This window comes from Clavelina lepadiformis, chromosome 3 (assembly GCF_947623445.1).
Source record: "Clavelina lepadiformis chromosome 3, kaClaLepa1.1, whole genome shotgun sequence".
NCBI lineage: Eukaryota > Metazoa > Chordata > Ascidiacea > Aplousobranchia > Clavelinidae > Clavelina > Clavelina lepadiformis.
This window is the reverse complement of record NC_135242.1, coordinates 8,660,991-8,687,548: the sequence shown is the minus strand read 5'-3', so window position 1 is coordinate 8,687,548 and position 26,558 is coordinate 8,660,991. Positions and strand designations below refer to the sequence as shown.

Genomic DNA, 26,558 nt, shown 5'->3' with positions numbered 1-26,558 from the left:
ATATGTGTCCTTTTCCTTTTGACTGCTTGCTGTTGGTCACTTGGTTGTTGTTGTAAAATTGATGTAGTTGTTGGCTTTTTTAACTCAGCAAGATGTTTGAAAGCTTACCAGTTCATATGGTGAGTATCGAATCGAAGACTTTTATTACTTTAGCCTATGTTGGGTTTAGTGCCGGACTGCAGAGAGTGGCAGTTCGTTGTGCAAGGAAGCAGTTGGCGTTCACTGCGACCTGTAGCCTAAGGCTGCCCAGTGTTTGTGCCGGCAAGTTGTGGCCCTATACCAGGGCTACTCAACTATTTTTAGCAAAGGTCCATTTACAAAAGTATTAAAATACGATATATAAAATAATATAATTCTCTGGATGGGTATTAATTTAATTTTAAAATCTCTGGATTTTTTTAGCACAATACATGAAATACGGTATATACAAAATCCGGTAAAGTGGTATTAGCAAAAGCAATAAGCGAAATTTATTTATTGTTCTGTTAGTCACAGCTAGTGGGAGATTTGGCATTTCTTATTTCTTGCTAGTTCTTTAAATCTTGGTTATAAAGTAGCGAGAGCGAGTCAAAGGCAGTGGTGAAGGGTTTCATTGGTCATACAGATGCGAAATTTATTCCTTATGAAGTTCATGTTTGAAAACGCTGACTCGCAGCTGTGCATTGTGACGTCAACAAGGCTTTGTTTGAAATTGTGCTATTGTCTGCTGTTTTTTTGTTTTTGCAAATCAACGATAATGGATTTGGTTTTGTTAAAAAACTCGTGTCCTTTATGAAGTCACAAATATCATTGTGACTTCATTGATTGCCCCGATTGACAAACGACCTATTAACAAAAACCGCTAGAAGACTAGTTTGAGCTACCACTTACACACTCGCTGATTAATTGAATAAGCAGGAATAACAAAACTAATGATGAACGATTTCATTTGCGTAAATGCTGAGACAGATAAGGTCCGGATTCAACACTGAAAAGGTCCGCATTCGGACCGCGGTCCCCCAGTTGAGTAGCCCATCAATGTTTCCCGTCAATGAGTAGCCCATCCATCAATGTTTCCCGTTTTTTTCCTTGTATTTGGAGACACCGGTTTGCCCTGGTGTGCAATGCCGTTTTAGAGAAAAATCTCGGGTGTGCTCTTACTATAGTTTGCAGTCTGGGTTTAGCCGCCATCTTGCCGTGATGACCAATATAACTAGCCTAATCATTCAACCATTATTATGCTACGTAAAAAAACGTTTGGCTGTTTCTGACCAGAAATCGTTCAAAGGGGGAAATTTTGGCATTACTGCTTGCAACATCGATGTTTAATCCTATAAGTCTATTAAATAAACCAGTTTATTATAAGTATATAATTATTGCTATTTTTATATTACAGGACTATTCCGGTCAAAAATTAGCTGAACAAATATTTCAGAAAATTATTGTCATTTTTGGGGTGAGTATTTCATATAACATTGGATTATTAACTGATTTCCATACATTTTAGGTCAACTAGCACCGTAAGCCTATTTGCTAATTTTCAACTTGAAACATGACATCTATACTAATATTTTCAAAGTGTAAGTAAATTAACCTAACCTAATCCCTCTCACTCCCATGACTAACTAACTAAACTAGGCTGCGAATTGAACTAAGTGCTAATTTTCAACTTAAAATGAAATAACTCCTATTTAAAACTAGTTGTATCCAACCCAAACTTCACCTTTCACGACTAAATTACCCCCAAAATAAATATGACCAAAAAAGTAGTTACACATTGGCAGGACCTAAATATGAAACCTTGAGCATACGGGCCCAATAGCTAGCAATTGCGCCACTGAATTTCTTTTCTTCCTTGTCCAAAACGAGACTAATTAACCTATCTGTAGTAACAAAAATTTCAACTTTTTTTACCAACCAATGTTTTGTGAACATAAATGATTCTATTTAGTTTTTCTATTTAATTGGTGCAAGTTTGACCACTAGGTAGCTTCACAGTAAAAGGAAACAAACAGTCTTGTTCAAGTTATTGACTAACTCAAAGGGAGTCTGCCACTGATGCATGACAAAAACAACTTTGCCATTCTCAGTCAGCCTGCTATGTTATAGTATATAAACTATGGTCCCATCGTTAATTGTAACCCAAGAATGGGTGACCATGTGTATTTATTGGGATGTTAAGTATATTTGTTGGTCATTACCACCAACTCTTGGGTCGCCAAGCTTTTTAGTCATCAAGTTTACGAAAGCAATAAAATAACGATTGTTAAACAATGTCTAACTTTTTAAATATAATCATACTTTATGAGAAAAGGGCACAGAATTAATGCACCCTATGTTAGAAAGGTGCAAATAATCAGTTTAAGAAATGCACACTGGCAGTTTAAATGTCAAAATATAAAAAATGCTGGAATGAAACAAAGTAGCACGATACACCAATTTAATGTGTTGGACGCTTTTAAGTAGCGGTGCAATGAATATTCGATACGGCAAATCGGGTAAAAACGCCTAAATTCAGTTTTCGGCCGAATTTATTTCAAGATTCAACCAAAAACTGATAATTAAGGTACTTCTACAAGCCTGCACAGGAAATCTAAGTATCATATATCATAAATTTACGTACCTTTCTATTGTAAGTTACAACTAAGTATATTTTACTTCATCCCATCCATTTCTTTATGTAAGCCACAGTGTATAGGTACTGTTTCATTCACTTTTGCGATATGAACACTTGTAATACTAGATTGCAGAAATAATCCAGTTGCTTTTTCTTAAAATTAAGTTTCGGACTGAATCCTCAGTACACCCCTACTTTAAGCATCTAACCAAAAAGTAATAGTTTGGTGGTATTTGGATCTTGTTGCAGGTAATTGGATTCGTTATTGGCTTTGCAAGTGAAAAGCTCTCTTACTCCATTTACATACTTGGTGCTGGTTGTGTTTTGGCGGCTATAGTAAGTATGTTTTATTCAAAAAGAAGCTTATAGATTTAGTTTTAGCAAATTTCTTCTTGTATTTTAATATTAACTTCAGCCTTACTTATCGTGGAGAAAAACTTTTAAATAGGTGACTCTGCCTCCTTGGGGCTTCTATAGAAAAGATCCTATTAAATGGCAAAAGCCTGCAGATGATGAACCAACAACCTATTCACCACTTCCTTCCAAGACTGCCAAAGCAGCAAAAAAAAAGAATTGAGTTTACTCCCTGATATGCGCTTTTCTGTGCAATATTGTCTTACAAGAGTGTGGAATACCTGTCAGGCTTTATAAGACTGTAATACTTACTTAGTCACCTTAGTACCCAATACAGCTTGACTACTTACTGAACTATTCAAATTTGTCCACAAGAATATGTTGTGTCTTTATTACTCACGATTACGCTTGTGAGAGTTGTTTCAATTGAAGTACTAAGAAAATTTAACCGAAAGTGTTTTTGGTTAACATTTTACCAGATAAATGCACAATTCTCCCTTAACAGTCGCAGCCCATGCTCCATCCATAGGTTTCTCTTTATCCACAGCTCTTGAGCGTTATCAAGAGATGATAAAACCGTTCCTCCTTTCCAAGATATTATTGATGAATCTTGTCCCTAAAATTTCAATACGTTGCTCAAAGTGCTATTGCTATGCCAAGCAATTATTGCCAAAATACATAGCACTTAACAACGTCACAATTGAAAATCACTGGCACTGAATCAAGTATTGATAGACAATAGAGGTATTTGGAAGTGTTGTTTGCATTTAAAAAACAAGACTTACAGTTTGACAAGAACAGGTGAAAAATGGGCACTGCAAATTTGTACGAAGTAAAGATTTTTATAACTTGACTTCAACCATGTCGCACACGTGAAACTTCCTTGCACTCAAATAATGCCAAAGCATAAAATAAGTTACTAAAATGTTAGTAGGATTTTTATTAAACTACGGAATTTTGACTGTGCGTTGCCAATTAAGATAGGGAGGCATGGCCATCTACTGTTGTAACAGAAATGGAAACACTCCTTTTCTAGCATACGGCTTGAATGTGTGGGCTGCAGCTCGTGCGTTAATATTTGGCATAGGAAGATCATTGGTAATAGTAATAGTACATGCTAAACCGAAACAGATATGTCTTTACAGCAAATACAGTACCTGACTGTTAAGAGCAGTAGCTTACCATCACCAGTATACAAAATATAAGATAGCTTTCATGCACAGAAACACAAATGACTGTACCTGTACGAGTTGTTCTACATATACTTGATTCAAACACCGCTGTAACGTACGCAGATTTTGCATTGTGACACATATTTGGCAAAATTTAATTAACCACAAAACATTATTAATGTTTTATTTGGTATTCAAATGAACATTTCCTCTTCATAAATTTATTATAGCACTTATACGCCCTTATGCTTCAGTTTTTAAAGAGCAGCTTATGCATAATTAATGGAAGCTCATCAACTCAGTTAAAAGAAAATTTTTGGGAAAATTTAGCCTTGAACTAACTGTTTTGAAAAGTTGAGTAACTTACCTTGGGCTTTGTTACAACTTTTACATGTCCTACTAAACTCTTTGAAGACTTAGGAATCTTTTCTTCAATCCTTTTCCTAAGATAATCCTCAACACCATCAAAATTAGCAAGTCCACCACCAACCACTAATATGCAACTATACATTTTACTTTTCAGTTCGTTTTCATATGAATCTGGACTGTTTTCAATGCTCCACACAATAGCATCATCAAGACCAATGAATTCTTTTGGAATGGAAAATTTTCTTCCTAACTTTTCTCTGTAATAACATAGTAGGAAGTATAGTAACAAAATGGACCAAAGGAATTTAAAAAGTGATCCTGCAATCACAATATGGTGTACTTGTGAGTCATCATTGAAATCTCATCTCGGTCATTGCTTTCAATTTTTTCTTCAATTCGAGCTGCTGCAGCCTTTTCTTTTTTCACTGCCCAAGCCTTTAAAAACAATTTGTCTTAAAAATGCAGAAAAATTGAAGTAATATTCAACTTTAATACATATGGAAAACCACATTTTCCACAGGCATAGGTGGGCAGTACCGCGGTACTTTGAAAAAAAGTACAGAATCTGTACCGAATTACTTTTTTCAAGAAATTTCAGTCGGTCTCGGTACTTTTCACGTGATAATTTCAAAATTTTAACAAGCATGTTTTCAAAAATACATGTTAATTAATCCTTAATACTAATTTTAAAATCTATTGATCTTTTTTAATCTACAAATGTCAAGTAAAATTGCAAGCGATTAACGTCACATATGTTTTGACCTGGAGTAACCTTTACCGGGGACATAATAGCGGCAAACATTGCATTTGCAGCAGTATTTTTAACACAAAAAAGTACCGAGTACCGACAAGGTATGATACCGAACTACTTTTCTTAAATAGTACCAGAACCGTCGGCACATTTTTGCCAAGTAACGACTGCCCACAGCTTATTGCACAACCAATTTTTTACCTCTTCTTGTTTTGTTCTCGTTGAAGCTAAGTATGTCTCGTCAAATGGGTCGTCAGAAGCACCCATATTTTTTGTGGGAAAATGAATACAAAGCGATTGGCATTGTTTGCCATATAACTTGGGAAAAAATAAAGAGATGGGAGCCTAAAAACAATTTATGCTGTAATTAAGTTGAGTTTTTAGAAAGATTTGTTTCAGTCAGCTAAAGCACTAAACTGTTGTTGTGTGTCACCTGCATTGCTTCATCTCCAAGAGTGAATGGATATAATAACGACATTTGTCCAGGTCTGCGTAAACTGAATTCTTGAGGTTCTGGTCCAATTCTGTCCACGTCCAAATGGCAAAATGTTTCCTAAAATTGTATGACAATAGCACTGTAGGTTATGCAAGTAACGTTTTATCAATTCTTTTAAATAATATAGGGTATCTATGAAAAATATTCAGACGGCACCAAGTGAGTATGCAAGACACTCGTATGAATGCACATAACAAGTTAACAACAAAGGATGCCTTTTATGAAAACACTGCCATGTGATGTTGCTGTATACCATGATTTAAGTGCTGTATGGAAACTACAACAACTACATTGATGGTCACTAGTTTTAAAGGCTGCCGCTATTTCACCAAAGAATTCGTGCGTTCGAACCTATTTTTCACATTTTCTTGGTAACCAAACTTAAATTTTACAACATAGTTACATAACAAAATCTAAATCCAATAAAACCTTAAATAGCTCAAATCAACTTTTTTGCATGCTCATTCTCCTAATCTAACAGCTTATCTTTAATCGTGACCTACATGCGGTGAAATACTCAATTCAATTTTTAAGTGTGTTCCACGCACATGCTGGCTGACACTAAGCAAAGGCCTATTCACCCTAGGCATTTCAATAAAAGAACCTGAACTCCTTGCGGATAGTGTACCATTGGGCTCTGGGCAAGAGAAGTTGTTTGATTGACTGAAGCAATCCAAACTTTCAACCTGCTATAGTTCTTTAATTCCGTGTACTCACTTTAGTAACAAAGTCCATTACTTAGAGCTGGTAAAACTATTAATAAGGGTCTCTTGAAAACCATCCATTGACAATTCTTTTATCGTTGAAGACATAACTACAACAGTAAAACTGTAAAGCAATAATCTAATAGATTTAAAAACGAGTTCAAGTGAGCCAAGAGACTTAAGCGAGCAATCCCAGCGAACCTTTATATTTTGGAAGAACCTGCCAATAATGCCAACTAAATATCAGTTGTAGTTATTATAATCTGCCGTTTAATCTTTGCAACCCAAGGTTTCAGCTTTATCAATAAATTTTTATACAAGGCCATAAACTTTAAGATTTTCAAAAACGTAACATTTCATTGTAAAACGGGAAAGTGTGTTCAATAAAGGCCTGCAAAAGTAAAGCACATGGTGTAACCTTTAATTCTTCCAGCAGAAGGAAATCCATTCTATTTTCAACATTGCACTCTTTATAAGGAAAGTTATTCTGCATTAATATCCAAGCAAATACACCGGTGATATCACAACCCCCGATGTCCATGCATAGCCTTTAAAATAAATGGATTCTTGTCGAAAAGAATTGAGAAATAGCATATCAGAAGAGTTAAGAAACTCGTGTATTGAGAGGAATTTGCCTATGACATGATCGAGCACTCGTAACGCTTATTGTTATATTTGTGTTTATTACACGCTGCAGATCTATACAACCTATGTTTTATAGACAGCATGCACCAAATACCTGGTATTAAAGTGGGAAAATCCATCCTCTACACAACATACCGCGGTTTTCTGATGGCCAACATCAACTACACAAGCGTTTGCAACCCCACACCCATACGTGGCACAGACAGACTCCTAAAGAATACTATATTTTAGCAGCAGAAACCTTTGTTAAAATCAGTATAGTGGTAGACTTGATTGATCACTGTATAAAATATTACAACTGGAATATGCTACGAAAACAGAACAATTCAACCAAGAATCAATCAGAATATGCTCACAAATGAGCGCAACGTCAGTGGGTAAGTATCGTTACTGACAGTTCAACTCATGCAAAAGACTATCCATAGCTTTCGGATAAGTGTTATGTTATCTTAACTTAACTGTTTCTTTATGTACTACATTATTATTAAGATATTACTATTATCAACTTTCTTGTGGAAACGTGTTGCAAAGGTTAAAAACAAAACCTTACAAATAAACTATCCATATGATACTACCTGGTGTATAATAATTGCTGAAAATTGCATTTGGTCAAGCAGTAGATTGACCAGATTCTTGATGTGTTCACGATTATATATGTCTGGAATCACCAGGATACATCTAACAGATAACAAAAATGATACAAAAAATTTCAATTTTCGGCCACTTCAGTGTTTCATAACCTGCCTGTGTGCTTGTATTGCAGTTAAATTGACAACATGATCATATCAGCCTATCAAGAAAGGTTTAAAGTGTCACAACTCACAAGAATAACAGGGAACCCACCTGTACTTACCAATATCTTTGACAGGAATTCTTAAGAAATTCTCTATTGCCTTAGTCCACAGACATTGTAAGTCAGCAAGAACTGCTGTAATACTTTTTGATTTTAAGTTTAGCTGCCCATTAACTATTGGCCAAAATAAATCATAACAGTCTTCTTCATCAATGTATAAGGCCTGCCAGAATAATTAGAATGTAACGTATAAAAACGTTCAATCTGTTTATACAAGAAAATTTTGGTTCATTTTAATACTCAAAAGTGAAATCTTACATCATCTCCGATTAGAAATTTTGGTGCCAGAGAAGTATCAGTCCATGTCCAACCACATCCTTCTTGAAGTTTCTCTGGTTTCTTTTTGCTGTTTTCCTTTCGTACCTCATCAGCTGTACTTTCAAGACAACCAGTAAAGAAAAACATATCTTCAATCTTCCTCAAATCTTTTAGATCTGGCTTCTATAAAAAAATTTTAGTATTACATACAATTATTGTATTGAAATGTAACAACTTTAATTCAAAACTGTCATTACAGCAACTTGGACGTTCTTACATTGTCTTCCCTAATCAATTTCATTCGTTTTGCAGTTTGAGTTCCAGGGTTCTTATGTCTCCATGCTATTACATGAGGAATCATGACTGGCTGTGGGTCAGATGCTCTGCCTATCCTGAGGTGTGAAGAGCCGGGATGTATAACAATGGTCATGTTTGCTTGCTGGGTGATAGCCTACACAAAAAGTTTTGTTTGACAACCAACACGTCAACAACCAATGATAATTTATAACAATAAAATACATTACATTTCTGAAGAAAATTTTGAAAAGGAAACTTACCTCAACATCTAATGTTGCACTGCTGACTTCACTCTCCGCAGATGTTGTTGTTTCTTTGTCACCAGGGCTTGATGAGGCTGAATTGTTGTTTGTTAGTGAGATCATTGTTACATTATAAGCTAATTACATATGTGACAAGAATCTATAAGTAGAAAATCATTAAAAAAGAAAAACAATCTGACTGATAAACAAAGCTTTTCAAAGATATTGTCATATGGAAACTATTACCATGGAAACCATGCAAAGAATTTGTTGCATGGTAACCACTTTTCACTGGTTTAGATGTATTTTACGTTCTTAAAATATCATTATTATGTATCAAAATACAGTACTTTGCAGTTTTGTGTACATACATAATTTGCAATTTCTAGAGAACGCACTAAAACGAGAGTTTATGACGCAGCTTTTCAGTTGCAATGGCACGAGCATTAGTATTAGTGTAATGTTACTTGACAATTTTGCATGCAATAGATTTGCATAGTAAATTAATACAAAACATCTCCATTTGCACACAAACACAAGGTACATATTCAGCTAAGAACAAAATACGTGTTCAAAAAGCATGTTTTTGTGGACCGAATAAAAACGTCATAAAACCAGAACTACTGTCCTGTGAACCGATGCAATGCAATTATGTGGCAACTCTGTGTTGATATTTTGCCAAAACGTTATTCATATTTAAAATATGTTCATTCATCGATCCTTTGACATGATATATTTCCATCTTGCAATAGTTTTGCCACTCGATATAGTAATTTGCTTTTGAAAAAGGTCACCCAGTTGGAATAAGGTTGCTTCCATATCTTCTACGCTAATCTATCAAAGAAAGAGAAAAAACCATCAAGCTAGGTTTAGGTACTGTAGGTGCCAGATTTGCTCTGTATAAAGGCACTGGGTTTATGCACTATATAATGTACGTTATAACTAGTATAGGGCGAGCAAAAATCTTACATTGATATTGCATTCTTCTAGATAACTCTCAATACACTCCAAAGTTGCACCATTGGGATAAACTTGCAGAAGCATTGCCAAAGCACCTTTCGTAAAAAAGGGTAGTGCTATATTGAAAGTAATAACTAAATATACAATACTTTAGTTTGTTTTAATTAGTATCTAAGTACAAAACGGACAAAGTATGACTGCTTATTTTGTAGTTTCCTTTACGCAAGTACAGGATGGAAAAATACTCCCGCAGCTATATAATATAACAATAACTCAACAAAATATATTAGGTATATTATATAAATGTATTATATCATTGATTTTATCAGCTAGTCCTAACCAACTGTTAGTTAAAATATGTCTCAAAGAAGGTTTATTCTAACAAGAAAAGGTGTAAAACATAAGTATGTTTACCAGCTTACAACGCATATTATCATGTGAAACATAATGTTTTCATAGAAAAAACATATGATTTCTATGAGTAAAACATGTCTTTTGTAGGTCGGACACACAGCTCAAAAGGCCTTAAGAAAGACTGCTTAAATGTTTTCCACAATAAAAAAAATAAGATGTTAAGTTAACTTACAACAGTCAATCTATTTTTTTCTTCCATTTTGTGTTTATACATGTTCGGCCACTACTTATGATTATTTTACCAGATATAGATGGCACAAAAAAACAATTAACTTCTCTTTCAAACAATCTATAGTAACAAACTAAATGGGATTTTTATTGAAAGCGATGTGATCACTGGTCATCAAATGTACTTACAAATCACTTTTGCCGAAGCAGGATTAACTTGTGTCTCGATGTTATTTTCTTGTTTAATTTTTTTCTTTGGTGGTAAATCTTCTGAAAATAAAAAAAAATTATTTAAATCTCAATTTAACCTCATTAAAACATCCAACAGTGATATTAAACCACTGGGGATATGTTTCAATCAACATTTTTAATTTATTTAATAACTGAAATTTATTACGTGTCTAAATATATAAAAAAAAAATTAAAAATACCAAGTTCTTCCACTTTAGAGGTCAGTTTCTCTATTTCTGTTTGCTTGGATTTCAGCTCTTCCTCTTTAGTCTGAAGCTGCCTCGCCATTTCCCAAATTTGCTAAATAAGAAACGCAACAGTTTATTTCAAGGTGTCGTTGAGTTACAGTATCACTCCTGCCAAAACTAAGCAGCTATATGCTAACTTGCGTGTGACAAAAAGATACAAAATTCCACTAGTTTTCAGTCGTTCTGTGGATAAAACCTGCCAAAGTGGATTCAAACTTTTGTTAAAATGTGAATGCAATGAACGCAAACTTTTTACCTTATCTGTACCTTATACCAGCATATGTAAAGATGTTTTCACTTAGATGTCAATCTTTCATTTTTATGTGATACATTTTTTTAGATTTGAGTTTGCAAAAATGTTATCACATAAAAATGAAAAGATTTACATCTAAGTGAAAACATCTTTACAGATGCTGACTATGTTACAAACACAGTCTGTGTCCTTGGTACGTATATTTAAGTAATGCTTTACATAAACTCAATGGATAGATACCAAAGTTGAAAATTTTTTTAGGAATATAGACTAGTATAAAATTTATAAACACCAACTGTGCTCGCACAATGTTCAAAGTTTAAATAATCAATCAGGATGTTTTCAGAAAGAAATTTGTAAAAGGGGGGCACTTTGTGCTAATCTATACAATCCCAGGAAAATAGAACCGATTGATACCTAATTTCACCAGGCAATATAAATGCATAGGTTGACTAAAAGCGATGATGTTTGACAAATCTCTGTAAACTTTACGCCTGAGATTGGGGTTTTTAAAAATTACTATAGCACTATCTATAAGAAATCAATTTCTTGGATCCCATTAAAGTGGACAAGACTCCACTGTATTTAACTGCCCTTTTGAAAGTAAATTGTGATATTGACGTTTAATTCATATAATGTGTTGGTTTTTGGTTTGTGCTATAATGTCATAAAATAAACAGGTACACCTTCTTACCTGCTGCATATAAGCCACATTCTGTTGTAAGGCAGTTATCTGCGCAGATGATGCTTTATCTTTTGAACTATCAGCTTCTTCAATTTTGTCCTTGCTTTTCCAATCTTGGTGACAAATATATTTCAAAAATGACAAAGTAGAGGAGAGAACATACTGTAGTTAATACAATTTAAAATCATCTGTTTATCTGCTTTAGGTCCAAACTTGCAGACATACAAAATAAGTCACCATCAGTAAAGCAGAGTAAAATGGAAAAAATGTTTTGGAGAAAACATATCTATGTGTGAGTTTAACTAATTTAGGCTTAACATCTTGCTTTAAGCAAGTATTTGGTTGGACTATGTCACCTTATGATATTGTTCAGCTTGTTCAGATCCCCAAGAAAACAATTCCTCATTCTACTCACCTTTTTGAAGATATGTAATTTCTCTTTTGTTTGCTTTCACTGCATCCTATGAAAAAATCTAGTATTAGCATAATCTTCACAAAAAATCTCATCATGAAAATGCTTAGTGAAATTTTTATTTTTAATTATATAAATTTCAAGGCTAGATACATCTGGATGAATTTTCAGTCAAGCCGTAACAACAATATTTCGATGAAGTTGTTGACTATTAGATAACAACTTACTTATTGGCTAATGGAAAAAAACAGTTTCAGGACACAGTCAAACAGCTTATGTTGAGAGTGTTGAGAGTAATGGTGAGAGTATCACCATTCAACTCTAACACTTACCTTTTTATCAGAACCTTTCAAGTAAACACCACTGAAAAGGCAGTTCTTTTACATGAAACATTAAAAATATCATCTTCATACCTACCATTACACTAGATAGCCATCCATCAATAGATTTGCGCTGGGGTTTTGTAAAGAGATCCCAATTCTTCTGTTTGTGGGCTTGCTCATAGACTTGCATTAAATGGTTGACTGTGGAGTGGTAATAATAAATATTCACATTACTTGCAGGAAATGGCTTCATGTCAAATGCATGAACATTTTCAAACATAACAACCTCAGCGTTGTATATTGAAATCTATTGCCGTTTTCAGTATTGCATAAAACATTACCACCCATATTGTGAAATGAGCTTTTCTATTTCTTCCTCAACTTGAGAGCCTGAATGACTTATGGAGAAATGTTCAGCTGGTCATGTCAAAACGCATTTGTATTGCAACTAGACAAACACAATCAATTTCAATAATAACCGTATATACAAGCACGAATGTCATCACCTGGCGCAAGGAAACTTTAGCTATAAATGTAAGGAAACTCTTCCTGATCCACATGACAAATCAATGTTCAATGCAAAACAGCATGAAAAAATACCCCAAAACACAAGCATAACTTAAGAGTTTAGAAACTTCGCACAAGAGCGTCTGCATATCTTCTCAGAGTGAAACACACATTCAATTCCTTTTTTTAAACCAATTTGGAAAAGCCTTACCACTAGTGTTCAGACTGGAAAAATTTACATAACACTTTTTTCCAAAAAGTGGGGATAATGATTGTTCTTCAACGTATGAGCCGACCACCTTGACTTCAGAGCATGATTTAAATAACCACTAGATCATGCTGTCATCCACAACTCAGGTCATGTATTTTCATTGGGAGCATAGTAGATAAACACTCGGATATAACATGATCTGCAATTTTACCTTCTGCGTAACACTGACAAGTCGCAGAGCTTGGCTAGTTCCCGTTTGTACAAAGTTGAGCAGAAAGCCACCTTGAACAATGAAAGTCTGGTGGGATGGGAATCGATGGTGAAGCCTTTCCTGCCACTCCATATTCCAGTTAGGAGCAACACAGATGTATGACGTTTCAGTTTGTTCTGATAGTTGCAGTACAGCTGAGCAAAATGAGTGCCTTGATTTTAGCTGTTGGACTTGCTTATTTACTGAGGTGAAAACCTTTGAGTTGAAAAGATCAAGTGGTTCTGTTGCCCAATAAACACAAGACAAAGTGGCTCAGAAGGATGGGAAGATTGTCCAATGGTTTGGGATGTACACATCTCCAAGCACCCAAGCTAGACTTCACCAGTCGTTCCATCCAGCTCTCCGGGATGTAAGGTTCTTGCATAGCGGCTCAGTCTGTCAGAGCAACCTGGGGCAGTTACCCCACAGTAATTGGACACTGGAAAGGATACATACATGCTCTTGATACTAACTTTAAGCTCAAGTTTCGCTATCATGTGGTAAAGGTGGAAGGACGCTGACACCATTTTGGTTTTGCAGGACCCAGAAAACAGAGTAAATCGTAAATCGATCTTAAATAAGCAATATAAGTTGTTCCAAAAACCAAACTCTTCAATGCAAAACAAAGCTAACACACTTCCAGAGTTAAAAAATATCAGTATTCATAATGAATATTCAGACTAAGCAATCATGAGCAAAATTGTGCGCTACAAAATAACGTAGCTGTTTACGTAGTGTGCCAACTAGTGGTTTGGTTATGATAGTTAATTGATTACTCGTTAATCTGACTCCGTTAAAATGTGTGTTCATTAACATCTGATAGACGAGTTGAGCATTTAAACCAAACTGACATTGTTTATGAATATAGTTGCATTATTGATTCACAACGAAACAACTTCGGATTTCAGAACTCATTAAAAACAGATGTTTTCGACATCAATGCAAAACTAGACTGAATATGAAGAGAACGCATTGTGCGCTATGGTAACGGTTTGCGTAATCTGGAAGTAATAGAAATAATGATTCGAACTAATAGGAAAGCCAACACCTAGCACATCGTTTGTTGGTAAACATATGAAATAGAACAAGTATAACATTATAATATCATCAGATCTTCACAAGAATTCTGTAAGAATAATTGTGACAATTAGCATGATAGCTTACAACTAAACATATTGTATTTCATCTTAAGATCTTTTCTTGGGAGCTGTACAGTGATATCAGTATGTAAAACTGGCATGAAACAAATCCTCAAATGCTAGGGGTTATGCTCAAAATTTTACCTGTTTGTTATGAATCCTCAATGAAGCGATAAGATTGTTGTTGATGAAAATGTTACTTTTCTTAGCAAAAAGAAAGCTTTGCACATTGGATAAAAATGATAATTGTAGCACAAAAGTTTAACAATCTTCTGTAATGACACCACCTTCCCCAAACGCGAAATTTGTAGTACAGAACTGAAATGTTGCTGAGCTGCTTCAACCTTAACTTCCATCAGTTGTGTTTGAATGTTGTCAGGGTAACCAAAATATATTGCATTAAGAAGCTTACACTATAGGTATAATTAAACTGCCCCTGGTCCATATCTGCCTAGCTAATATTTTTGATTGCAAACAACATAACAACATAAGCCAATGCACAAGTATATCCTAAAAGTGGAGAAAAGTCTTGAAAAGTGTCTTTGCACATCTGCATGCAAAAAGATGACTGCATGAACAAAAAACCAAAACAAGTGCCCCATCGCTATCTAATGTTTAAGGTGGCAAATGCTACATACCAAAATCAAGGTGCATTTAAAAAATATTTCACTAAGATTCTGTTGAGTATCAGACAAAGTAGTAGACAAATCCACTGTATACAACTTATGCATTATAAGCATATCTTCAAAGTTAACTAAAAAACACAGTTTATTAACTTACCCAAATAGACAAAGTGTAAAGATTTCTGACCAAAATGCACAAAAAAGTTGGACATACGGGATAAAACTGTAAACAAACAATAAAACAGTCCAAATGGATTCACACAAAAAAGTTTGTAACTAAGTATCCTGACAAACCTGCGATTACAAACCGTTTTATCCATAACCTGCTGTACAACAAAATCTTTTCTTCCTTGTGAATAACATACAGTTATAAAGTTCCTGTAACATCATTCAATCATGTTTTCAGATGGCTTAAGACGTGTACCTACTACCTACCTTAATCCAAACATACTAATGTAATCCAAAACACATTATACTCATCCTAATCACAAAATTGTGGCAATTCTTTGAATTTTAGTTAATACTCATGTCAAAACTGACTGACCAAAACTCCAAAGAAGTTATCCAAAGACAAAGTGATTTTGGATAAAACATAATTTTTGAAATGCTACCTATTGTGCAGTGGGATTATTCCATTGTAGGTATACTTCGTCGGTATACTTTTCTTCTTAAATTAAAATACTAAATGATGTCTGTATTTCATATGTTGGGCATGGGGGCAACAAATAAATTTGATTTAATTCCAGTTGCTTAAAACTTTTTGAGGTGCATAGCTATTCACCTTAAAATATTTGTACAGCAACTATAGTATAACACGAAGCTGCAGCAGAAAACTTGGTGTTAGCAAAGTTAAAAACTGCTTTATTTATGTTTCAAGTCTTAAGTCAAAAGCAGCTCTTACTCAGCTCACATTTGACTGACATAAAATGTGAGAATGTGTCACAGCCTGGTAAAATAGTACAAAGAAAAGAGACTTAAACAAAGGAGTTTTGTCTGGCAAAATATTCACTGTTATAGGTACATTGTACCATTTGTTTTGTGGTATCTGATAGTCAAGAAATAGTCGTTACTTCGTGTAAAGTAAATAATAAACATACTATAATATGCAGTAGCTTGGGCACTGTCTGATGAAGAGAGACTTTGAAGAATTTGTAAACAATTGTTAGGTAATATGTTGCTAACTGGAAAGAAAAATTTTGTCATATAATTTGGCCAATATGTTTCATTAATCAAAATGTGCGTTAGATAAAGCCATTGGATATCATTTGCATAAGGCTTTATTTCATACAACTTGAAGTATAATTTTTTTTCTTTGCAGTGTACGTAAGGGTTGCCTGAAGAACTTGTAAGTGTGACAAGCATTTTACCAGAGAAACAACTTCGAGGAAATTTGCAAGTAAAAATGAAATGTCACTTTTGAGCACACAAATCTTTGCAAGGTGTGTTCAGAATTCTGCTCTTCATATACAATTTACAACTGATTCCAAAACCCAAAAAGTCCTCCAGGCTACAAGTGCAAAACGATCTCTTACCAAAAATTGTATGAATTGAAAAAGCTTCTGTTGAAGTTGCATACAAGTAGTTATGTTAAACATTTGAGATTTCTCCTACATGCATCAAAACTTCATATTCATGATAACATGAGAAATGTCAAGAAATTTTCATCAACATCTGTGCCTTGAGGTTCTGCCTTAATATTACTTTTACGAATACTTTCTTGACATTCATGACACTAACAACATAACCATTTTCACCTGAAAATGAAACAACTTTCCGACGGCAATTTATGAAAGCAGCAAACATACTAACTTGCTTACACATTACCATGACCCCGGAATCTTCTTCCAGCAAGAGCAATGCACACAAAGCAGCAACAAAAGTTATAAAACAGCAAACTTGAAACAAATTTGAACAACAGTTGGGTTCAACAGACAACAAATTATATAATGAGGAACCTTTTGCAGTTTATCCCCTTTTATATGGCGGATGTTGAACACTAAGTATTTCAATACCAATGACTGTGCAACCTGCCAGTGAGAAATGCTGATGAAAAATATACATAAAAAACCTACATATGTTTGGGCAACAGCAACATAAGCAAAAATGTTTCAACGATGTCAACACAAATGTCGAAGGTGAAACTTAAAATTAATCTGAATTAGCTTCAACTTAAACAAATTTATTTTCAAACAAGTAAGAAACACTAAAATATTGTGTCTCTCATAAATGCTCAGGGTACATCCCACATGTAAAAATGTAGCGAAGCAGATGGAGTAATTGTTTTGTAATTACAGTGAACTATTTTAAGGTGCCTCCTAGATTAAAATGGACTCCTACATTAAAAACTCATGTGTTGTCAATACAGTTTTCCAACATCGTCTTACCATAAATGAAATCTTACCAGAAAGTTTTTAATTTGCAACTCCACCTTAGGTCATAAACTATGGATAATAACCAAAGGAATAAAGTGGCAGATGTAACCTGCAAAAATAGACGTAGGAAGATGGGTATTCATGCCAACAACTGATCAACTTCATCGCTGTAACTTTAAAACTGGTCAAACAGTTTCAATAAAAACGCCATGACAGAAGATCTAATTTCACCTGCTATTATTTTTATTCCAACGTTTTCAAATTTTTACCTGTCATGATCTTCTTTCTGTAATAAACAGATAATATAGACAGTAGGGACTTTTTATAGAACCCAATTAACCCTAGAACTACCAAAATTTTTTACTTCGAGAATTACCAAAGGGGTCAATTGACCCTTGCGTTTAATATGAAGGCTTTTTAAGGAAATATCACCATTTTTCTCATATATTTTTATAGAAATTAGATTAGACATTGTTACCTTTGTCTTTAATGACCTCACGCTGTTTTAATTGTTTCGCTTGGGACACTAACTATATCATTGTGTGAAGTCAATGTTCTCTGTATTAAAATAATTTGCTTAGTTTTTTGAAGTGCTTATCGTCATTTTGAGATAAATGCAGAGCCTTTTTGACGGCGCAAACTTTGCGGAAGACAAGGAATTTGTCATTGATAACAAGCAGCAAGAAACTAATCTAGTTGATAGCCTTGTAAAGTTGCTTGAAAGATACCGGTAATCTTATAGCAGTCCTAGCCAGCAAGTATCTGAAATTTCATAGTTGAGCGTTAGATAGCGGCCTTTACTGTGTTCTACAGACATTCTGTAGCTATTAGTCTGAGACACCGGTTTTTGTTTCAGACTTTCACGCTGTTGCTACTGTTAGGGCAAATGCTAAATTGTAATTTGTAGTGTGCAGTTTTCTACTATGTCTAGGTTTACAGCAGATAGAAGGTATAATTCACAAGAAGTTCTTCGAATTCTTCGAGTTGATGAAGACTCAGATGAAGAAGACTTTGATGAGCCAGAACCAAGCATACGTGAGATTGACATAGAGCAAGATGTTGTGCAAGAAGAAAGTAGTTCGGAAAATGATGTCCCTACTTCGCCAAACAGAGAGAAGATAGTCAGTAGTGATGGTACCATTTGGGCAACTGAGTTTCCAACACAAAATGACAAGTTTGACAAAATGACAACTGACAAGTTTGCGGCAATTCGAGATTTGTGGAATGCAGTGATGGACAACTGCCAAAAGTCTTATTTTCCTCATTCACATGTTACAGTCGATGAGCAACTTTTCCCTTGCAGATCAAGGTAAGGCTACATATACTTGTTGTTGCATACAATTACCATATCTGTACTCTCTGTATCAATTTATATTCGTATCAGCATTTAGATGCTCATTCATACAGTACATGCCTCAAAAGCCAGCGAAATTTGGTATAAAGTTTTGGATGTTGTGCGATATTACGACCTACTACGTTTTGCAAGCTTTTCCTTTTGTTGAAAAAGAAGACCGGGAAGGTGGACTTGGGGAGCATGTGGTATTGTCGTTGATGGAAGCTTACAAGAACTGTGGGCTCAATGTAACTACTGACAACTTCTTTACATCATTGGCTCTTGCTAGGAAGTTACTTGAGAGAAACACTACAATTATTGGCACTATCAGATCCCATCGCCGAAAAATTCCCTCTGATGTTCAGCTTGGAAAAAATACGCCACTGTACACTTCAAAATTTGTTTTCACACATTCCCAAGAAAATATTATGCTTCTCAGTTATAAAGCGAAGAAGAATAAAGTAGTGTATCTACTTTCTTCACTTCACAATGTTATGGAGGTAGATGATAAAGCCAAGAAGAAACCAAGGGCTATTCTAGACTACAACGCTAGTAAGGGTGATACCGCTGATGAAGTGCTCCGCGCTTACTCTACTAAGGCAGCATATCGAAGATGGCCACTTGATGCATTTTTCAACTTGTTGGGCATTGTGACACTGGATGCATACGTAATATGCAAAGATGTGCAAATAACAATTAAAAAGAGAAGGGATTTTATTATCGAACTGGGTGAAAAGCTGTGCCTAGCAGAGAAAAACAGAAGACGTACAGTTCCCCAAGTTTTTCATCTGAAACGCACACGAGAACATGCTGAAGAAGAATTACCACTCAATAAAAGAACCAAATGTAAAATATGCCAGTCAAACAAAACAAGGGTACAATGTTCTAACTGTTCAAAGTTTGTTTGTGGAACGTGTAGTACACCTGTGTGTAAAAGTTGTTTAGAAATGTAACTGAACAAATGAATATTTTCGGCTTAGGGGTCAATTGACCCCTGTGGTAATTCACCGTTTTTCATTCCAAAACACCTGTTTTGAAAAAAATTTTCGATTGTCGTGTTGATGATGTGTCAAATACCCAGAAAGAATAAAAGTAAAAAAGTTTGAGGTTCCTAGCAGAAAACACTTCTTGTTAAAATAAAAAATAAAATTGCAAAAGGGTCAATTGACCCCTGTGGTAGTCCTAGGGTTAAGCTAAAATCTGTCGGTGGTGTCCAAAGAGAATTTGTTGGATCTAAATCAGTCTTTGATGATCAGACTTTAATATGACGAGCTGCCCCAGCATCACAAGAGAAGACAGGGGGAAACATCTAACCAGTCCTTATGGCCAGCACTTAAACCTAGTCACGCATCAGGCTTTGGCTGAAGTAATTCCGCTACTACAAGCACAGATAGACATAACCAACAGAACAAAAATAAAATCTGTATTCAAAGGAATTGACCAAGTAACATAATCCATTTGCACTCTACTACTGTGTGTATTGCACTACCTTCTGTGCCTATTGCACATGCCTCATAAAAAGACAAGATAATTGTAAAAATAGGCAAAAAAATTCAAAGCATGCAGTGAAGGATAAAGGAAAATTTCAAAGGGCAAATGCCCAAATGGCGTGACACAGTGGCAGTTGGCGTTAGCCGGCATGTGTCAAACATCCATTACTGGTTTTCTCAAAACCATCCTTACGCTACTTTGAAAAGTACCTATACCAACTATTATTGCATATGCACTCGGAAATACATCATGGGTTAATGATTGCGAAGCCAAGATGCAGATATCTACACTTACTGCTTCATACAAATTTACTTTTTATCCTGTTGAAAAAAACAAGTCAAAAAATTATTATTTCAACCTTAATAACCATAAGAAAGAATTATAAACCAAGTGATAAAAATTATTTGCACACAAAAAAACACAAACATTAAAACAAAAAGCTTCCTTAAAGTCAAGTTGAGCACAAAAAATCTTCCACAAAAACAGCATTTTGCTGGTCATGATTTGAATCGCATTTATTCATGTTTAAATCTGATGACAGAAACTGAAATTTGAAACTTAAAATTGATTCGTTTAAATCTGCTTGACCTGGTAAACGTACTTGATTAAATAATATAATTAATGCTCTGTTAAATGCAAAGCTAATTAGTCAACAGAACTAACTCAACATACGTTTGTAGTCATATAAATAAGTAAAACTTACAGTCTTTATTCATTTTTTCTACTTTGGCACAGTGACCATCGACTAGAGTTTTACAATCTACTTCCATTTGCTGCTTTTCTTTTTGAAACTGCCGTATCTAATACATATCAAATCCAAATAAACCTTATATTATAAGAAATACATAGAAATAGTCACCAATTTGTGAAATAACACAACACGATATTATATTTTGGAAAAAATGATCACTTTAAAACGATACAGTGCTTCATGCTAACTGCTTGTACTCAACATGTCAAATTTTATTTTGCATTGTTTATTACCTGATTGCTACTAACTTGTAGGAGATTGAAAAATCGAACAGCGGTGTGTCGATCTAGATACTTTTCCATCCAGTACCGCAGTACAATTACAGAATTATGCAATTTTTCTGTCTCTGCAAAGCAGATAGCTATGAGCATTATGAATATAATGATCATAATGATATAAAGAATAATTAGAAACCCTACAAGTACAAGATCAAAAAACTAATTGAAAATGATGATAAGTATCATACTTTTCAGGTCAGCCATTAAAATGTCTGATGAAGAACTGGTAAAAATAGGAATATTTGGCAAATCTTTTAGCTCCACATTAAGCGTTTTAGATATCAAGTTTTTTTTCTCATAGTCATCAGCATCAGCTTTGGATACAGAGTAATCAATCGTAACTCGGAATTTGATGGAGGGTTCATAACCTTGCTGTACCACCATATAGTAACCTAAAATATATAAAACTAATGTCATAAGTTTGTTACTGTCAAAAACTGATAATGTAATCCTAATAAAACTGTGTGGTTCATGCATCACATTATCAAACAACTGCGCCTTGTTGATGTTCTTACAACTCAAGTTGTTTAAAAAGTTAAACCCAAACTCACATGATTTTGTAAATTAAACTTTAACTTGTAATCTGATAAAAACACAGTATGGTGCAGTATTACTTTTCATTTCTTTATAAGCATAAACAGGGTGTTTCAAAAAGTTGAACCCAATTTGAAATTACTATGTCTCTGCAATTACCCGTGAATGAAATATTTAACACAGTGATTGGCAAACTTTTATGACGATGGCCCAAATCTCTTTCCAGTAGTAATTGAAAGCCAAGCATTACGTGTTAAACATAGATACTGCAGTAGCTTTTACTGGATATTGAATTATAAGAAGAAACAACTCACCACACACAGTCATTGCTTTTTCAATGCTGACTTCTTCCATAAAACGAATGTGGCAAAAACTTCTACCATGGAGGCGCACAGTCTCGATTTCCCCTCCATTTGCAGTAAAGACTTCATTGAAAATATTTTCCACTATAACATAAAAAGCAGCACTTGGGATTATATTTAGCATATTACCGTAACACATTATCATACACAACAATCAACTTAGACAAAAGGAATGTTTCGACCAAACCAAAACCTAAAATAATGAAGCGCAATCAAAATCATTCTCGGTTTTCAAAGTCAAGTCTTGCGTATCCTTAGATATAGTTCCTCTACTTTTCTTTGTTGCAGTGGTTATACAAATAAAACTATGAAAGTTACCTAAAATTAAATTGTCAAAAGATCCTAAAATTAGAAAATCGATATTATGTAAAATGTCATAAAAACACAATCACTGCTGACCCTTAATCAGCACTGTATAATGGCCGCTGCTACATGAATCTTGAAATAATCTTACAATACAAACAAAATATCGTAAAGTTTTGGCTGCTGTCAAAAAATTATGCAACAGTATACTAGAATGCTACAAAAGATTAACAGTTCCCTGTTATATATATTTGTTATTAATAAATTTTAAACAACGCAAGCTTACAACGACGTGGTATTCTGCATAAAACATCAGGAATTCCTCCAATGTATATTGTTTTGCAACCTTTGGGTTTAGGAGTTTTAGGTACCATCGCTTTATCTAAAAAATGCCCTTACAAGAAGATCATCACACACAAAAAAATTTATGTCACTCCAACAAAAACACAGTCAGCAAACCATCAAGGTTTGGAGGAAGCAAAACACAATCCGAAAAATATATTGTGCCATCATCATCATCATCGTAGTTTGCTTGTATTGGAGTAGGTGGTTTATTTCTGTACTCATCAGTTTGTAAGGTCCTGGAGGTATCATCACGCAGTACTGAAATTCTTCTCTATTCATTGAAAACAAAAGATTAATTAGATTTAATTTCTTGCTAATTTCTTACAACCTTCATGGTTTTTAATCTGTTGAGATTAATGCCATAAAATCCTTAGTATATAAATCTTTTAGGGAATTTTTTATAAATAGTATACTTGTAAATATTGCAGTTTTTTAATTTGCAAAAATTCTTTAAATTTGAAAGTTGAGTTTAAAAATTAAGAAAATTTGAGTATTCTTTACTTAATCTGCTTAATCTTTGTTCAATAAAATGCAATTAAAGCTTGAACTCTAGGTTGAAGAAACTAATTAAATAATTTAAGATACAGTTTCAATTCCTGAGTTGTCTAAAGTTGGAGTTATGCAAACTTCATATAATTCAAATTATTGAATTAAGTGTTCTCTTTAGTTTTCTGAGCTCTTGAACTATGCATAGTTGAGCTAATGAGCTTCCACTGTAACAATATTTGTCATAAATAAGTAAACATAATTATAATAAAGTTTTAATTATAGGTTCAAAGAAATTTTTAGAAATTAAAAGGTATCATAATTGTTTAAAAGAACAGGTCAAACCATAACAATATGAACAAAGATTGCTAACGTGACGACTGATATTCATGAAAACTTACATCTTTGGAATATGATTGCATATCATTTCCAGGACTTCGGTTGGTACTATAGCTAAAATCATCAAACCTGTTTTTCCTAGAAGCATACCGAGAACTGCGATCCATGTTATTAAGTAAACGGAAGAATTTGTTCATACACAAACTTTGCTTATGGTCTGCTTGAAAAACTCAGAATATAAATTTCTAAACTGACTGAGTTCTGTTTCTCAACATCGATGTATAGCATAAATACCTATACAATAGCATAAGTACCATGCAAGAAAATTTTAGTAGAAAAAGACGAAATGAATATTTCACAGTATGTAGGTCGAGCAACCTGTTGTTAAAGATAGGTGGTTAGGTTAGGAAAATGGGCATGCAAAAAGTTGACTTTAGCTATTTAAGGTTTTATTAGAGTTAGATGTAGATTAGTATACTAAGTTAGGTTTAGGTTACTTATAACATTTAGGCAGCGCCTAATTGCCGGTTATGCAACTGGTATTGTCTTACTTCGGTAAACGGCAGCCGGCCGCCACCTATACTTAACAATGGAAATTGTCAACCCAGTTTGATTCTTTTTCAATTACAAGCATTCTGGGCATTGGATTGTAAAGATTTCACTCAGGTGAGTTGCAAATGAATTCCTTTACGTGATAAAAATTTTTTTAAAGTATATTGCCTAGTTCTTATTTTACATTGGTTTGAATCCTACGCACTGAACTTGTCCGATATAATGTCTAGATTCGTGGTTAGCGGAGAAGGGGATGTAAAATGCGCAAGAGTTTCCGTGTAATCTGTGGTGCGGCCACAGGCTAATTTCAATTGGCATGTCAAGCAAAGCTTAAAATAATTAAACAGAAGTAAATAAAAACCGAATTATTACATTCAAATACGCCGCAAATACCACGCAAACTCTTATGCATTTTACGTCATATCCTACACTGATCACGTAACATGACTTTGTATCGAACTAGTTCAGCTTGTAGGATTGAAACCACTGAAAAATAAATAGGCAACGTATTCTCAAATTTTCTTCTTATGCGTAAAAATTCATTTGCAACTCACCTGAACGAAATCTTTACAATCCAATGGCCAAAACGCTTGTAAATTAAAAAAGAATCAAAGTGGGTCGATATCTTCCATTGTTAATTATTGGCGATTGAAAAAATCTTACCACCCAGACAATAACACCAGAATGGTCTATTTTCAACTTAAAACAACATACTAATTTTTCCAAAGTAAAATTTAACCTAAAACTAATCCCTCAGACCTAAACTCTCATTTCTCATGATTAGATTATTAAGGTAGGTTGCGAATTGAAATATACGCTATTTTTCAACTTAAATTGACATTTAACCCAAAGTCTAAATTAAGTTAAAACTAACCCCTTCCGACCTAAATTCTCACCTCTCTTAACTAAATTAAATCAAAATTAAATTTTAACATATAAAGAAGTCAAACATTAGCAAGATCTGAAAATTCGAACTCAAGACCTCCAGCACATGAGCACCATCGATAACCATGACACCACTGCACAGCCTTTTTCCCTTCGTCGAAAACAAGAGCAATGGACATATCACGGAAAATCTGACGGTCACCTTACTGTAATTCAGCAACTTCGGTAAACAAATGCCAGTGAAATAGTCACTTTGTAACATTTAAGTTATGTTAACAAGAAACTGTAAAAAATAGCTTTAAACGCACAATTTTTCCGGTGAAAAAGTGGCAACCAATTTGAAAGGAGTTTGTAAGTTTTCATCAAGTCTGCATGCCAGCAAACAACCTTCATTTAGGCCTACAGTACCTTAAAAAGGTAGCAAGTTCCATTAGAATTTGGTTTTGAACGTCTTAAACGCTTAAGACGTTCTCTATCTGTGCATGATAAAAGCACTAAAAGTTGACTGTTAGCAGTCAATAATTATCTTTCAAAACAACTTTTAAAACCAGGCGCGTTTTGCTTGAATGTGATTATAATGCGATAATCTGAATAGTTTTAGCGGGCACACATAGGTGAAATCCCCTACAGTGAATAACAAACATAGATATCTTATATATAACAACTTTGTTGTAATGTTGTTATATATAAGATATCTATGGTAACAAAACAGGCAGTCAATTGCATAGACATCGATTGGTATGGTATGATAATAACATAAAAACTAATAACAATCAAAATTCATCAGCCAATTCGAAATAGTTTGCCATTAAGCAAAAGACAAATTTTTGACATAAGTGCTATATCTTTATTCTACAACGTTTATTTAAGAGAGTGACTATTTCACCGTATCTAAATCATCCAGCCTGCTGTTAAAGATAAGCGGTTAGGTTAAGAAAAAGGTCATGCAAAAAGTTGATTTTAGCTACTTAATGTTTTATTGGAGTTAAAGTAACAAAGTAGATTAAAGTTAAGTTTAGGTTACTATGTTATAACCTTTAAATTAGCCTAAATTAATAACAAATTGTAAAAGATAGCTTTGAACGTACGATTTTTTCCGTTGAAATAGTGGCAACCCTTACTTAAATACCTCTCGGTTTTGGCTATCTTCAGCCGACGTGCGTTATGACGCTTGATTACAACACCTGCATATTTTGGCCCAATACCATTGCCACGCGACGCAAAATTGCCTGGCAAACAGTGTGAACTGTGACTAATGGTTAAATACGCAGTTGTAATTCGCATTTATTGCATTGATAAATAAAAAAAGGTTATAGCATTTTCTAAATTGTTTATCAACAATACGGTCTACAAAAGTGTATACAAA

General features: G+C 34.2%; 3 protein-coding genes across 5 annotated transcripts; 1 reads left to right on the top strand and 2 right to left on the bottom strand.

The window, feature by feature from the left end:
• On the top strand, positions 1-3,327 carry LOC143448258 (signal peptidase complex subunit 1-like). The gene is made up of 4 exons (XM_076947900.1): positions 1-119; positions 1,376-1,435; positions 2,846-2,932; positions 3,045-3,327. Exons 1-4 carry the CDS (start codon positions 93-95, stop codon positions 3,171-3,173), a joined length of 303 nt encoding a protein of 100 aa, XP_076804015.1. The 5' UTR covers positions 1-92; the 3' UTR covers positions 3,174-3,327.
• Positions 3,326-8,897, bottom strand: LOC143448255 (actin-related protein 8-like). Of its 2 annotated transcripts, XM_076947897.1 has the most exons (13): positions 8,756-8,897; positions 8,476-8,649; positions 8,199-8,381; positions 7,931-8,103; positions 7,663-7,765; positions 7,182-7,297; positions 6,861-6,990; positions 5,676-5,795; positions 5,444-5,587; positions 4,832-4,926; positions 4,639-4,748; positions 4,490-4,565; positions 3,326-3,566 (listed from the first exon to the last, which is right to left on the bottom strand). In XM_076947897.1, the coding sequence occupies exons 1-12, from the start codon at positions 8,858-8,860 to the stop codon at positions 4,522-4,524; spliced, it is 1,497 nt and encodes a 498-aa protein (XP_076804012.1). In that variant the 5' UTR covers positions 8,861-8,897; the 3' UTR covers positions 3,326-3,566; positions 4,490-4,521. The 2 variants fall into 2 exon arrangements, with proteins under 2 accessions (XP_076804012.1, XP_076804011.1); XM_076947896.1 differs by having other exon boundaries at positions 3,358-3,566; positions 4,490-4,748.
• LOC143448256 (ecto-NOX disulfide-thiol exchanger 2-like) lies at positions 8,897-24,401 on the bottom strand. 2 transcript variants are annotated; one of them, XM_076947899.1, is made up of 14 exons: positions 23,818-24,401; positions 23,045-23,201; positions 22,872-22,967; positions 22,235-22,366; positions 21,575-21,778; positions 21,342-21,454; positions 21,061-21,157; positions 12,526-12,632; positions 12,112-12,157; positions 11,706-11,809; positions 10,711-10,810; positions 10,469-10,546; positions 9,707-9,792; positions 8,897-9,571 (listed from the first exon to the last, which is right to left on the bottom strand). In XM_076947899.1, exons 1-14 carry the CDS (start codon positions 23,950-23,952, stop codon positions 9,449-9,451), a joined length of 1,578 nt encoding a protein of 525 aa, XP_076804014.1. In that variant the 5' UTR covers positions 23,953-24,401; the 3' UTR covers positions 8,897-9,448. The 2 variants fall into 2 exon arrangements, with proteins under 2 accessions (XP_076804014.1, XP_076804013.1); XM_076947898.1 differs by having other exon boundaries at positions 10,469-10,549; positions 23,818-24,400.
• Between the last annotated feature and the right edge of the window lie 2,157 nt (positions 24,402-26,558).

Coding starts and splice junctions, on each gene's coding strand:
- LOC143448255 (XM_076947896.1), bottom strand. CDS start 8,860: ATGATCTCACTAACAAACAACAATTCAGCCTCATCAAGCCCTGGTGAC. Junction 6,991..7,181: donor TTTTCCCACTTTAATACCAG/GTATTTGGTGCA, acceptor TTTATTTTAAAG/GCTATGCATGGACATCGGGG. Junction 4,749..4,831: donor ATTTCAATGATGACTCACAA/GTACACCATATT, acceptor ATGTTATTACAG/AGAAAAGTTAGGAAGAAAAT.
- LOC143448256 (XM_076947898.1), bottom strand. CDS start 23,952: ATGAACAAATTCTTCCGTTTACTTAATAACATGGATCGCAGTTCTCGG. Junction 22,367..22,871: donor ATGCAGAATACCACGTCGTT/GTAAGCTTGCGT, acceptor TTTATGTTATAG/TGGAAAATATTTTCAATGAA. Junction 21,158..21,341: donor TACAAGTTAGTAGCAATCAG/GTAATAAACAAT, acceptor GATATGTATTAG/ATACGGCAGTTTCAAAAAGA.
- LOC143448258 (XM_076947900.1), top strand. CDS start 93: ATGTTTGAAAGCTTACCAGTTCATATG. Junction 1,436..2,845: donor AAATTATTGTCATTTTTGGG/GTGAGTATTTCA, acceptor ATCTTGTTGCAG/GTAATTGGATTCGTTATTGG. Junction 2,933..3,044: donor GTTGTGTTTTGGCGGCTATA/GTAAGTATGTTT, acceptor ACTTTTAAATAG/GTGACTCTGCCTCCTTGGGG.